The 15,713-nt window shown below is 42.2% G+C and overlaps 1 protein-coding gene across 1 annotated transcript in view; it reads left to right on the forward strand.

The window, feature by feature from the left end:
• Positions 1-483: 483 nt before the first annotated feature.
• Positions 484-15,713, forward strand: part of CFAP58 (cilia and flagella associated protein 58) — a 110,138-nt gene continuing 94,908 nt past the window's right edge. The window contains exons 1-4 of the mRNA XM_061403390.1: positions 484-617; positions 8,939-9,220; positions 11,521-11,669; positions 15,100-15,256. Coding sequence (XP_061259374.1) covers positions 609-617; positions 8,939-9,220; positions 11,521-11,669; positions 15,100-15,256 — 597 coding nt within the window. The 5' untranslated portion in view covers positions 484-608. The remainder of the gene's footprint in view (positions 618-8,938; positions 9,221-11,520; positions 11,670-15,099; positions 15,257-15,713) is intronic.

Consider the following 15,713-nt stretch of genomic DNA (forward strand, 5'->3'; position numbering starts at 1 on the left):
CTCACCACAAGTGACTACAGCCTTTGGGGGCAGGGTCTGTGTTTCCTCTACCTTAGTTCTCTTCCCCCCACCCCCTCCACCTTATGTCTTGCACACAGTAGCTGCTTCTCAAGGGCTGGAATTGACGCGAACCGAGAATATTTCCTGCTCCCGCGACCGAGTCACTTTGTGACAGAAGGCAGAGGGAGACTGCCGGGCTTTCCTTCATTCAAACCCTCTGATCCACATCTTCTAAGCGTCATTCCTTGGTTCTCCATTGCCGGCTCCCGGGTCTAATCCCGGGTTTCAACCCGAGTCTTCTTGGTCTTGGGTGTTGCTCACTTCTGCACACCCCGGGACTCCTCCCAGCCGCTCAGAGACACCGCGGCTCATCGCCCTGGTCCCGCCCCATATAGGATGCACACGCGACTCTGAGGAGCACAGCCAGGGTGCCCGCCTCGGAGGCTCCACCCCTTTCGAACCTTCGCTAGCGCCCGCAGAGGGCGAGGCGGTTGCCAGGAGACCAGGGGACGCGCTGAGCGCCGGGTTTCGGCCCCCCTTCCCAGCCTGCGGCCCAGTTTCCGCGGTCTCCGCAGCTGCCTCTGAGGCCACCCGCAGAGCGCCCCAGGATGGCCGAGGTCAGAAGTCAGCGCCCCCTTCTCTGTCGCCTCTCCTTCGACCCCTCCCCGTCGTCTCTCTTCTGCTATCCCGTGTCACATCCACCGATTCCGAATACTCCCTGTCAGCATCCTATCCCTTCCCACAACCTCACTCCCTACCGCCCCCCTCCTCGGGTTCCCGTTGGCGCTGGGTCCATTATTTCTTGCCCCTCCTTCCATTGGGTGGACACCTCCCCCCGCCCCCCACCCCTGACCCTGTTAAACTCACATGGTGCAAAGTGCGGTAGGACTTTCATAAGGTCCCCCCCTCACACATGACAGGCCCCCACTTCTAGATTTTGAGTCGAAAGGTGAAACCACAGGAGAGATACACAGAAATATTGATGTCTTGCTGAATGGGGGAAACCTGGAAGAAGGCTTCATATATATCCAGTGTCACCCTTATTTACTGACCACGTCGCACCACGATTCCCTATCAGCTGATCACCCATTACTCATTTCAGCCCATCACTAACTGCCCTGTTGCTGTCACTGACCACTGTGTTAATATCTTATGCCCTCCTTTCACTCCCCGACTTTGTGACACACTCCAACTTCAGCCTCACTGATGAGAGGTTATTTCTGCAACTCTCTAGTGACCCCTCGCCTGTCCATTGTTGTTCAGCAGCTAAGTCATGTGGGCCTCTTTATGGCCCTGTGGACTGCAGCACACCCAGCTCCCCTGTCCATCGGCCTGTCCCTTAGCACCCTCATTTATAACCTGGACAACCTTAGATCCCTGTCCTTACTTGCCAGTCCCAGTCCTCATCCATTACGGCCCTAATTCAAATCCTTCATCACTCCATCAGAGACCTCCCCAATCTCTCTCATCACATGGTCAGTCCCAGCCAGGATCAGTTACATAGTTTGTGGGGTTCAAGGAAAAATGAAAATGCAGAGTCTCGTGTTAAAAAAAATTAACAGGTTTGAGCAGAACTGTAAACCAAGGGTGGACATCTTAGCAAGGAGGCTCCTGCATCTGAATAGTTCACACACCCACGAAGCCAGGCCTGGTCCCAGCGTCTCTCACTACCGTCATACCCCTGTTCTAATTCCTTCTTTGGTCTCCTTTACACCTTGCACATCCCCTCATCATTCCATCTCCTCCACACCTAGTCTGCCCTTGCAAATTCCATCTTCCTGCGGTCAACAACTCTCTCTCCTTATACAATCCCTCTTATACTCTCCATCTGCTTCCCTCTCTAATCTCCATCACTCTCATCCACCCTGCCAAATGTCTTTCTTTTTAAAAAAATTTACTTTTAATTGGAGGATAATTGCTTTACAGTGTTGTGTTGGTTTCTGTTGTACAACAATGTGAATCAATCATCAATCATCAATCAATACATGTATCCCCTCCGTCTAGAGCCTCCCCCTTCCCACCCCCTATCACACCCCTATAGGTTGTCACAGAGCACTGGGCTGAGCTCCCTGTGTTAACAGCAACTTCCCACTAGCTATCTATTTTACACATCGTAGTGTATACGTGGCATTGATACTCTCTCAATTTATCCCACCCTCTCCTTTTCCCCTGCTATGTCTACAAGTCCATTCTCTACATCTGCGTCTCTATTCTTGCCCTGCAAATAGGTTCATCAGTACCGTTTTTCTAGATTCCATGTTTATGCGTTAATATACAATACTTGTTTTTCTCTTTCTGACTTACTTTACTCTGTGTAACAGGCTCTATGTTCACCTGCCTCAGTTCAACTGACTCAAATTTGCTCCTTTTTGTGGTTGAGTAATATTCCATTGTATGTGTGTACCACAGCTTCTTTATTCATCTGTAGATGGACATATAGGTTGCTTCCATGTCCTAGCTATTGTAAATAGTGCTGCAGTGAACATAGGGGATCTTTTTGAGTTATGGTTTTCCAGGGTAAATGCCCAGTCATGGGATTACTGGGTATATGGTAGTTTTATTCCTAGATTTTTAAGGAATTTCTATACTGTTCTCTACATTAGCTCTATCAATTTACATTGCTACTAACCGTGCGAGAGGGTTCCCTTTTCTCCACATCCTCTCCAGCGTTTGTTGTTTGTAGATTTTTTGATGATGGCCCCTCTGACTGGTGTGAGGTAATACCTCACTGTAGTTTAGATTTGCATTTCTCTGAAAATGAGTAATGTTGAGCGTTTCTTCATGTGTTTTTTGTCCATCCAAGGCCAAATTTCTTACCTTCAGTACCCACACTCATTCATACCTCTTTCTTCCCATTTCCTCCTCCTGTTCCTTCTAGTTCTTTAATTTTTCCTTTATTTTTTCCTTTATTTCCTTTTCTCCCCCGACTAGTCCTCTTGGTTTATTTCATTATTCTTCATTTTCCCTATGTAAGCCCCAGATATCAATACTATAAACTAATTGTTTCCTGTCTCTCTTCCCTTTCATAATCTGCTGTCATTTTTTCATCTATTTTTATTTTCATTTGACCTCAGTCAAATTTTCCTCACGTTTGCTTTCATACCCTGGAGAAGGAAATGGTAACCCACTCCAGTACCCTTGCCTGGAGAATCCCACGGACAGAGGAGCCTGGTAGGCTATAGTCCACAGGGTCGCAAAGAGTCGGACACGACAGAGCAACTTCACTTTTTGCTTTCATAAGTCTTCATTTCCATGCAGCCTCATTTTTCACTGCAGCTTGCTTTTTCTTTTCCCTTTTCCCCTACTCTCAGCTAATAGTACACACCCAAATCAGTGTTGTATGAAGGAGCATCACAGCGCCTTTCTGATCAGTTCATGTTGAAATCCTGCTTCTGAAATAGATACTATTATATGCTATAACAGTGTAGATACCAACTGGTTATTGGTCACAGCTAAAAGATTGTTTTTGCTTTGCTTTGAATTGCAGTATATTTTAAAATGAAAATACAAACAAATTTCTTTTGTTCGTAAAAGTTTCTTTACAGCTTTTTTTCTTTGATATTTTTCCATGCCTGTGCTAGGTGCCAGGTGCACAGGGAGAACCTTTCTTGTGAACAACTCTTTAGGCTAGTGATCAAGTATTGATGTTAATACCATTTCAGTTCAGTTCAGTTCAGTTGCTCAGTCCTGTCCGACTCTGTGACCCCATGGACTGCAGCTCGCCAGGCTTCCCCTATTCGTCACCAACTCCCGGAGCTTGCTCAGACTCATGTCTATCGAGTTGGTGATGCCATCCAACCATCTCATCCTCTGTCATCCCCTTCTCCTCCTGCCTTCAATCTTTCCCAGCATCAGGGTCTTTTCCAATGAGTCAGTTCTTCGTATCAGGTGGCCAAAGTACTGGAGTTTCAGCTTCAACATCAGTCCTTCCAATGAATATTCAAGATTGATTTCCTTTAGGACTGACTGGTTTGATCTCCTTGCAGTCCAAGGGACTCTCAAGAGTCTTCTCCAACACCACAGTTCAAAAGCATCAATTCTTTGGTGCTCAGCTTTCTTTATTGTCCAACTCTCACATCTATACATGACTACTGGAAAAACTATAGCTTTGACTAGATGGACCATTATTTTGTTGGCAAAATAATATCTCTATTTTTAATATGCTGTCTAGGTTGGTCATAGCTTTTCTTCCAAGGAGCAAGCGTCTTTTAATTTCATGGCTGCAGTCACCATCTGCAGTGATTTTTGGAACTCAAAACAATAAAGTCTGTCACTGTTTCCATTGTTTTTCCATCTATTTGCCATGAAGTGATGGGACCAGATGCCATGATCTTTGTCTTTTGAATGTTGAGTTTTAAGCCAGCTATTTCACTCTCCTCTTTAACCTTCATCAAGAGGCTCTTTAGTTCATTTTCACTTTCTGCCATAAGGGTGGTGTGTCATCTGCATATCTGAGGTTATTGATATTTCTCCCGGCAATCTTGATTCCAGCTTGTGCTTCATCCAGTCCAGCATTTTGCATGATGTACTCTGCATGTAAGTTAAATAAGCAGGGTGACAATATACAGCCTTGGCATATTCCTTTCCCAATTTGGAACCAATCTGTTGTTCCATGACCGGTAAATACCATTTACAGGGAGGGAACCAAGAACATTGCTGGGATAAATGTTTGTTGTGTGTTCATGTTAACATCAACAAGCGGAAAGCATTGAGCAGCAGCAGCACCATTCCTTGCAGAAGGAAACGGCAACTCACTCCGGTATTCTTGCCTGGAGAATCCTGTGGACAGAAGGGCCTGGTGGGCTGCTGTCCATAGGGTCGCACAGAGTCGGACACGACTGAAGTGACTTAGCAGCAGCAGCAGCAGCATTCCTTAATACAAGTTTTTCTGCTTTGTGGAATTGCTGTATTGTGATCTTTGCAATAATCTGCTTTTTAGTCAGGAAGAAAACCTCTGTTGAGTTTAATGTTAGTATTAATACTAACGTTATACAAAGCGTTCTATAAACATGCTGTGACTCCATATCTGGTTTAAGATATAGACTCTGTTTTGCTTGCATATCATATTTAGAAGTGTGATCAACAGTACAGGTGTTTTTGAAGACCAGTAGCATGTCGACTTTCTCTATGTTGGAAAAGACGGGTTTGTCGAGGCAGAAGGTAAACTAGACAACTTACCCAAAGTCTGCAGGGTGAATCTGAATTTTACTTTATTATTGGGATTAGAGATTGTGTCAGTTAATTTCTCTGACTAGCAATAGAGGTGTTTCTTAAAAAAATTATTGGAATATAGTTGATTTACAATGTTGTGTTACTTCTGGGTGTGCAGCAGAGTGAATCAGGTATGCATACACATGTAACCACTGTTTTTAAGATTCTTTTCCCATGTAGGTCATCACATTGTGTATTGAGTACAGTTCCCTGTGCTGTACAATAGAGGTTATTAGTTATCTATTTTATATGTGGTAGTATGTATATGTCAATCCTAATCTCCCGATTTATCCCTCCTCTGCATCTTTTCCCCCAATAACCATAAGTTTGTTTTCAACATCTGTAATTCTATTTTGATTTTATAAATAGGTTCATTTGTACCTTTTTTTTAGATTCCACATATAAGAGATAACATATGATATTTGTCTTTCTCTGTCTGACTTACTTCACTCAGTACAACAGTCTCTAGGTACATCCATGTTGCTGCAAATGGCATTATTTCATTCCTTTTTATGGCTAAGTAATATGAGTCATATTCCATTGTATATATGTACCACATCTTTTTAGAATTTTTAGTATTGGAGTTTAATTGCTTTGCAGTGTTAGTTTCTGCTGTACAACAAAGTGAAATAGCTGTATGTATGTACACATATATCCCCTCCCTCTTGAGTCTCCCTTCCCCCATCCCTTGTACCACATCTTCTTCATCCATTTCTCTGTTGATGGACAGGTTGCTTCCATGTCCTGGCTATTGTTAACACAATGAACATTGGGATGCATGTATCTATTTGAATGAACTATGGTTTTCTCCAGATATATGCCCAGGAGGAGGATTGCTGGGTCATATGGTAGCTCTATTTGTAGTTTTTTTAAGAAGCCCTCTTGCTGTTCTCCATAGTGACTGTAGCAATTTACATTCCCATCAACAGTGTTAGCAATAGTTTCGATTTTAAAGCCTGTTTTAGTGGAGATATCAAAGCATAATGTTACAAACATAAATAAGACCTTTCAAAACTTATCAGTTCTTTGCTCAAAAGGTTAAGTGGTTACCTGTGGCTTCCAGAATAATTTGCTCTATATTCCTCAGAATGCTATTCAAGGTGTCCAGTCTGTTCCTAACTCCCTGTCTAGTCTCTGTCCCTCTCCACATCATACTTCTTTAGCTAATTTGAACTTCTTAACCAATTTCAAATCACGGATACCTGCTTGGCCCTGAGTCTTTGATCAAGTTTTGCCATGGGCCAGGAATGCCCTTTCTCTTCACCTCTACCTGTGAAAACTCCAATCTCCCTTTTATGCCTGCTCAAATGCCTCTTCCTTTATGAAATTGGCTTTAATTCTTGCTGCTGGAAGTAATTCCATCTTCCTATAGGTCCTCATAGAATTTTGAATCTATTTTATGGCAGGTATCAAACTCCATGCTTCTATTTTCTGCATACATACTGCATCAGCTCTTAATGTACACATTTCCTATGGGAAGGCTGTTTATTCCTTACTTTGGTATCTCCTCCAGCCTCTTCATTCCAACTTATATACTGAAGATATTCAATCAATATTTCCTGAATAAATATATTAACCATGCTCATTCTTTATTATTATTATTATGCTGTTTGTAGGGCTTCCCTGGTGTCTCAGAGGTTAAAGCGTCTGCCTCCAATGTGGGAGACCCTGGTTTGATCCCTGGGTCAGGAAGATCCCCTGGAGAAGGAAATGGTAACCCACTCCAGTACTCTTGCCTGGAGAATCCCACAGATGGAGAAGCCTGGTAGGCTACAGTCCACGGGGTCGCAAAGAGTCGGACACGACTGAGCGACTTCACTTTCACTTCACTGTCTTGCCCTTTGTAGTAAGAAATAGGTGTATTCGTTGGCTAGGGCATCTGTAACATAGTACCACAAACTGGATAACTTACAGCAGAAATTTATTATTTCACGGTTCTGGAGACTAAGAAGTGTGAAATCAAGATGTCTGCAGAGCCATGCTCCCTCTGAGACTAATGAATAAAATACTTCCTTGCCTTTTCCTAGCTTTTGGTGGTGGCCAGCCATCCTGAGTTTTCCTTGGCGTGCAGTTGTATCAGTCTAATCTCTGCCTCCACCTGTCACATGGGTTCTTGTGTGTGTGTGTATCTGTGTCCAAATGCCTCCCCACCTTTTTTACTGAGATATGATTGACATGTAGCATTGTATTAGTTTTAGGTGTATAACATAATGATTTGATATATGTGTGTGTGTGCTAAGTCGCTTCAATCGTGTCTGACTCTTTTTGATCCCATGGACTGTAGCCCACCAGGCTCTTCTCTCCATGGGATTCTCCAGGAAACAATACTAGAGTGAGTTGCCATGCCCTCCTCCAAGGGAACTTCCCAGTCCAGAGATTGAACCTGTGTCTCCCGCAGCTCCTGCGTTACTGGTGGATTCTTTACCACTGAGCTACCAGGGAAGTCCAAGAATACTGGAGTGGGTTGTTATTCCCTTCTCCAGGGAATCTTCCTGACCCAGGTATTGAATCTGGGTCTCCCACATTGTAGACAGATTCTTTACCATCTGTGCCACCAGAGAAGCCCCCTTGATTTATGTATACAGTTTGAAGTCATTATCACAATAAGTTTAGTTAACATCTATTACCCCACATAATTATAAAAATTCCTCCCTTATTATAAGGACACTAGTCATATGGTATTAGGACCCACCCTACTCCAGTATGACTTCAACTTAATTGCATATGCAATGATTCTATTTCCAAATAAAGTCACATTCACAGTTACTGGGGTTTAGAACTTCATCATACCTTTCTCTGCTGCTGCTGCTAAGTCGCCTCACTCATGTCCTTTCACTAGGGTACACAATTCTGCCCACAAGACTAGGGAAATATGAATTCTTATATAACTAAATCCTGGTTCTCATCTAAGTCAGACTTGCTTAAATTACATCTATATGCTTTTATTTTAAATAATTTGCTGCCCAGCTAATCATGGAAAGCAAATGTGGAGAAAGCCCATGACCATTGCCCACGGGGCATTTCAAAATTCTTGTGGAGATGAACTAGGCTAATTTTTAAAGGGGTAAAAATGATGGAATATTTTAAAATAGAATACTGTACATTCTGGACAGATTTCATTGTAAGTGTGATTTCATGGTATCTATGTTATGTCTGACCTCAGCATGCTGTGGCTTCCCTCTGCAGTCCTGGGGATGGTAAGAAGCAGGCTTGGACTAATCATAACAGCTCTCAAAATTTATTGAGTAACTCTGTTTGCCAGGCACTTGGCTAAGTGTTTAACGTGAATTATCCCATCTAATCTAATCCTTAGCTGTATGTGGGAGGAAATATTAGGAAATATTATCCTTATGCTTATGTATACATATATGCAGAATGCTTATGCTCATTCAATCATGTCCGACTCTTTGCCTGCCAGGCTCCTCCATCCATGGGATTCTCCAGGCAAGAATATTGGAGTGGGTTTCCATGTCCTCCGCCAGGGTATCTTCCCGACCCAGGAAATAAACCAGCGTGTCCTGAGTCTCCTGCGTTGGCAGGTGGATTCTTTACCACTGAGCCATCAGAGAAGCCCACGTATATGCAGATCTTCATATAAATCGCCTGCTTATCAGTAGCTTTTATTTTGCTTGTACGAAGGTCTTATTCACGGATAGTAACAGTCATTCCTGAATAGTGATGAGGTAAATATTGCAATCTTCATTCTCATTTTTGACTTTTTGAACAGGAAAAGACTGAAAAGCTAGTGCTGGAGGAAACTGCATATGAAGAAATCGAAAGGGATTTTCAGGAGGTCCTCAATGAACTTTCAGGGGACAGAAGTTTGGAGAAATTTAGGGTTGAATATGAGAAGCTTCATGCTGTCATGAAAAAGTCTTATGACAATGAAAAGCGTCTGATGGCCAAGTGCAGAGAGCTGAATGCGGAGATCGTGGTTAATTCTGCGAAGGTCGCCACTGCCCTGAAGCTCTCTCAGGATGATCAGACCACCATCGCATCCCTGAAGAAGGTCAGTCATCTTCTAGAAAAGGAACCATGGCGAGCTGCCATAAATGCATCCCATCTTTAAAACATCATCCTTTCATTATATTGGCAGCTCTGGGCTCTAGTAAAAGAGTTATTAAGTAAAAATTTGCATGATTTATGTATTCATTAAGCCTAGGGAATAATGGAAATTTTGAAAATTTTATGAAAAATAATGAAAATTTTCATTTTCAAAGAAAATAATTTGCTTGAGTGAATTTCACTATGTAGAAAATAATGTAGAACCTTACTGACTTGGTTCTAGGAAATACTGGGTTAGCAAAAACATTTGGCCATAAGTAGGAGATCAGTCCTGGGTGTTCTTTGGAAGGATTGATGCTAAAGCTGAAAACTCCAATACTTTGGCCACTTCATGCGAAGAGTTGACTCATTGGAAAAGACTCTGATGCTGGGAGGGATTAGGGGCAGGAGGAGAAGGGGACAACAGAGGATGAGATGGCTGGATGGCATCACTGACTCGATGGACATGAGTTTGGGTGAATTCCGGGAGTTGGTGATGGACAGGGAGGCCTGGTGTGCTGCAGTCCATGGGGTCGCAAAGAGTCATGTCCGACTGAGCGACTAAACTGAACTGAACTGAAGTGCAATATTAGGAATCTCAGAATCTCTTGTTTGAAGAAAGATAAGTATTTAAATACCTTATGGTGATAGCTTATTAAAGATATTTTCATATCCCTATTTTTTCCAATATTTTGGGAGAGATTACCTTGAGAATTTCCAGATGGTAGTTTTTGTGGTCTTTTCTCTTATCACCCTTTTGCTTCTGCAATGATTGTCCCAGTTTCTCATAATGGGAGAATAGGGATTCAGTCTGGAGGAGTGGTTATTGAGGAAGTATGGCTTTATTTTACACTTTATTTTTTTATCCTCAAGTATGTTACATTGTTTTGAAGGTGAAACACAAACGTTCCTTGTGGACTGTAGGATGATAAGAGGTTAAGATATTTTATAATCGAAACCCTAGAGCTGAAAAATAATCACAAAATGTTTAGATAATTCCCTTGATATCATACAGTTAAACATACCCCAATTTTTTCAGTGTCTTTCTCTCTCTATTGTTATTTTCTTCTAATCTTTGCAGGAGTACCAATATAAGGCTTTAAATCATTTTATGATGAGAACTCCCTCCCACTTTTTACTGTAAATTAAAAAACTGAAAATTAAAGTCATGAATTGACTAAAATATAATTGGTGAAATTGCTTCAGACAAGAACCTCATATAATCATATTTTTATTTAAATATCTTTCTTTTGTTTTGCTGAAAATAGTACATATGGTTGCTACAGAAAAAAATATCCCATGAACTGACATTTTGTTTTGAATCACTAAATTATGTGCTGCAGTTACCCAAGAATCATCTCTTTCTAATGTAATGGGATGAATTTATTTAATTAAAAACTTTCTTCCACTCATTTTATTCCTTGTCACATAAAAGTAAAATATTTTCACCTTAAACATATAGATTCTTATTTGTGTAAAGGGGCTCACATTCCACTTGATGAAATTTTGCAAGAAAATTAAGTCGGAGGGCAAAACTCAAGTCTGTTGCAACATTTACTGTCCTTCATCCATGTACTCTAAAGCCTGTGATTCTCTTTTAAGTGTTTCTGTTAGTGTACCACATTGCATTCAGAATAGTATTGCTTTTCCCCTATAAGCATTTGATGAGAAGGCTAAGCTTGGGTTTCTGGAAATGGGAATTATCAAGGCTATTGTGTACAATTAGGTGACAGTCAAGGCCTCGTTTCCATGGATGGCTCTAAAGTTCACATTGCCATCCAGGAGCTCACTTAGGGCCTGAGGGCAAAACATATTTTTAATATGAAATTATGAAGAGCTTCACATTTAGGACTTGGGTCCAAGACCATTCCTTTTTTTCTTTTTTTCCTATAAAATATGTGGACTTGGAAAGCACATAAACTTTCATTTTAGATTTTGTGAACATATCTTAACATCTTTATTAGAAATAATCCCACTAATTCTAGCAACTCTTGCAGTATGTGAACCCTGTAACTACATTCACCTACACAAGAAGAAATACCCTTTGCCAGTTTCCATCTTTAAAACAGCTCTTCAGTATTGACTAACTCATGCCAAACAATGCAGTAAGTCAATATACATTTAATACATAGTGTATAAGGTATAATCTTCTGTCCCTATAAATAACTTCTATATTGTACTTGTTTTATTATTCTATTTATTCAATTTATGTTGCATATGGAACCTAGTTTGGTTTTTCTCACTGATATCCCATGGCTCATCTAGGAAATTGAAAAGGCCTGGAAGATGGTGGATTCAGCCTATGATAAAGAGCAGAAGGCAAAGGAGACGATTCTTGCCCTGAAGGAGGAAATAGTGAACCTAACCAAACTAGTCGAGCAAGGGTCTGGACTGTCTATGGACCAAGATAGCAAGTAGGTCATTTTACTTGTGGAGGCCTCCTTCTTCAACAGACAGCCTGGGGCTTGCTGGTTCTTTGTGAATGTAAGACACTCCCTTGTTGGGTTCCCAGAGATAGTTGCTTGTCTATTACTGTTTTTTTTTTTTTTTTCTTTTTAATACTCCCTTTTTCCACACCCAAGAACTTCATTTTTTTTTCTTTTTTAAATAAAGGTATTCTTTTTTTAAAAACATTTATTTATTTATTTGTCTGCTCTGGGTCTTAGTTGCAACATGTGAACTCTTTAGCTGTGGCATGTGGGAACTGGTTTGCTGACCAGGGGTCAGACCTGGACTCCCTGCATTGGGAGTGCAGAGTCTTAGCCACTGGACCACCAGGGAAGTCCCCTCAGGACTAATTTGTGGTTATATCAAACTTCTGGCTCTATAAAGTCAGTGATACAGTTTGAAAATGAGTAAAGATTTTAAGTTTATTTCTATGAAACTTGTATGGAATGGAAATGGCTGACTTTCTACTCAGATTCCCAGTGCCTCCCAAATGTCCTTGGACCCATGATTAGCCGTACCACCATCCTTCCTACTTCCTCAGGTTCTAGGCCAGAAAATAGTTTGCTCTTCATACCTGTTACCTCTCCATCCCTTAAAGTTTTGTCTTGTTGACTCAGTCTTCTAAGCATCACTTCATTCTTCCCCTCCTCCCCATCACCACTGGGTGCCCCATTCTCTGCAGGATTTGGCAGCAGACTCCTAACTGTTCTCTCTGCCTTCAAGGAGACATCTCCCCTCTTTACCATCTTCCATACTAGCCTTATGCTCCTCAAACATGTACTACTGCATGCTTCCATTGCCAACACGTTGCACCCTTGACAACTACCCATTTCCAAAGGATAAAGACCAAAGTCTTGAACATACAAAGCCCTTTGTAGATCTGCCCCAGTCAGCCTTGCTAGACTCACATCCAGCAGCATCATGCTTGCCCACGTCTCTATGCGTTTGGCCATACTGTTCTCAATGCCACGGATCTCTTTTCTTCCCTTCTCCACACAGTAAACAACTATTCATCCTTCAAGACCCATCTTAAGCACCATCTTAACTTTATCACCATCAGCTTCCCTATTTCAGCCTCGTCCCTAGCCCCAGACCTAATGACCAGGCAGAGGAGTCATTGTGTTCCCTGTTTTCCATAGGACCCAACAGGTCATGCTTGTGTGCTCAGCTGTGTCTGACTCTTTGTGACCCCATGGATTGTAGCCTGTCAGGCTCCTCTGTCCATGGGTTTATCTTGGCAAGAATACTAGAGTGGGCTGCCATTTCCTCCTCCAGGGGATCTTCCCGATCCAGGAATTGAACCCATGTCTCCTGTGGCTCCTGCATTGGCAGGCAGATTCTTTACCACCTGAGCCAGGTGGGAACCCTGTCATAGGACCCAATGTTTCCCTCAAAGATGGCACTTATCATGTTGTACTTAAATGATTTGCATTTCTCTGCCCATTAAGCTATAAACTCCTTGAAGGGAGAAAGCTATCTTGATCTTTCCTCTATGAACCTAGCACTCTGCAGGGCATGCAAAACCTTAATGAACCAGGAATGAGCATGCACTTCCTTAGGCATCCTTGGCAATGTTTACCTGCTGTTTAGGTTTCCTATGCTTTCTAGATACATTTTTCCAATGGTGATAGATAGTTCTAAATGCAGGAGGGAATAGGAAAAATAAACAGAAGATGTGGTGTTCATAATGACTCTGTTTTCTTGTTAAAGAAGTCACATACAATCAGAGTAGCTATTGAAGAGCAACATGAGGGAGCTAATTTCGTTAGGAGGAGTTTTAACGAAAATCAGAACATGATGAGTAGGAGAGCTGATGAAGGAACCCAGCTTGCATTTTATCTTCCACAGTGTACTTAGATGTAGCGGTCTATCTTTGCAGTAACCTTAGAATTCCAGGTCGTCTTTTTGGAGAAGAGTTTGCGATTTTGAGGGTTCCTTATTAAACAATCATATCAAAGGATAGTCAGTATGTATTACCCAATCACTGTGCTTCCAATAGTCATTTGATGACTGTCAGCTACAAGCATCTTAAATGCAAGTTCTCTGGTTCCTTAGCTCTAAAGTAGCTGCCTTTTTAAGTCACTTCAGTCGTGTCCAACTCTGTGCAACCCCATAGACGGCAGCCCAACAGGCTCCTCTTCCTGGGATTCTCCAGGCAAGAACACTGGAGTGGGTTGCCATTTCCTTCTCCAGTGCATGAAAGTGAAAAGTGAAAGTGAAGTCACTCAGTCGAGTCCGACCCTCAGCGGCCCCATGGACTGCAGCCTACCAGGCTCCTCCATCCATGGGATTTTCCAGGCAAGAGTACTGGAGTGGGGTACCATTGCCTTCTCCGAGTAGCTGCCTTGTTCTAGATGAATTCTGTGGTAGTGGTCTTATCAGACAGTTTTTCTACTTTCAAAATGCTAATTCTGAAGAACAGCATGCCAAACCATATGCAATTGTTTTTGAAATGCTGAGGTAACTGGTTTACAATTTATATCAATAAACATTACTGCATACCCTCCTAAAAGGCTTCCCAGGTGGTAAAGAACCTGCTTGCCAGTGCAGGAGACATAAGAGATGCTGGTTCAATCTCTAAGTCGGGAAGATCCCCTGGAGGGGGCATGGCAGCCCACTCCAGTATTCTTACCTGGAGAATCCCATGGACAGAGGAGCCTGGCGGGCTGCAGTCCATAGCGTTGCACAGTCAGACACAATTCAAGTGACCTAGCAGGCATGCGTGCACCCTCCCAAAACTGGCATCACTAATCATTTTCCAAATTTTGTTCTTGGGAACATTTTATGTGGTATGTCCCTTTGGGAGAGTGAATGAATGAATGAATAAAAAACTGACAATGTGTATTGTTTGCTTAGGCTTTTGCTTCATTTTAGACTTTATAGCTGTGGTTATAGCTCTCCAGTGAATATATTAAGCAAATAATTTCCTAAATTGACATCTCCTTAGGGTTAATTACAAGAGCTAACAATAGCTCTTGTTAACTATAGTTTTATTGTAACAAATTCAAATACAACAGGAATATGGGAAGTCAGAGGTAAAAATCAGCCTGTCAACTCTTCCACTTTAAAATTCATTCCTCAGAGATAACTGGTTATCAGTTTGGTGCCTAATCTTGATATAAAAATGCCTATAGCACACACACATGGACTGTAATTGCTTAAAAACAAGAAAAGGGATCATATTATGCGTATTATTACTGGAACGTCTTCTTTTTCCAGTTAACAACTCACAAATAGCTCCCGTGTCAGAGATAAAGATCTCTCTTTCACACTTGAATAGTGTTGATCCTTGACCGAAAGTGTTTCCTCTGAAAATGAGTTCAGAGGATGATAAACAGGATCTCTGAGCAGATGGCTGTGGCTGCTAAGTCTGACTCTCGTGTTCTTCTTTCGTAGTATCCGGGATTTGCTGAAGTTCAAAGAAGAAGTGACAAAGGAGCGAGACCAGCTGTTATCAGAAGTGGTGAAACTGCGAGAGTGCTTAGCTCAGACCATTGAACAGCAGCAAGAAATGGAGCGGTCCAGGGAAGAGGCAGAGCAGGCCATCATCCAGGTCTGCTCTGAACACGGAGAGAAAGATGAAGAAACATCACCTTCCAGAAGGAGCTTTTGTCCTTCTCCAGTCTCCCTTCCTGTCTTGTTCCTCTCTCTGATTTACCCCCCTGTTTCCCCAGATGAAGCATCCATGGTTCTGCTTGTTTCTCTGGTTTTTGCAAGAGCGGTTTTACTTGAGTCATTCTTCTCAATAGCCTTTGCCTGAGAAGTCGCCAAGACAGGGCACTGCTTACGTTTCTGGCCCAAGAAGGCGTCCCCTGTGACAGCCAGGATGCCCTGCCTCTGGGGATGGTGGAAGCAGTTCCCCTGGGCTTTCTCCTTTGTGAGGAAGCCATCTATGAATCCTTCCATAAACTTTGCTATAAAGCCAGGGGTCAAATAGATAGTACACAAATGCAAGCTTCAGGAGAATAACAGGAGACTCCTTCGAGCCTGAGATAAAAGAATGACTTTTC

Source organism: Bos javanicus, chromosome 26 (genome assembly GCF_032452875.1).
Source record: "Bos javanicus breed banteng chromosome 26, ARS-OSU_banteng_1.0, whole genome shotgun sequence".
Taxonomy (NCBI): Eukaryota; Metazoa; Chordata; class Mammalia; order Artiodactyla; family Bovidae; genus Bos; species Bos javanicus.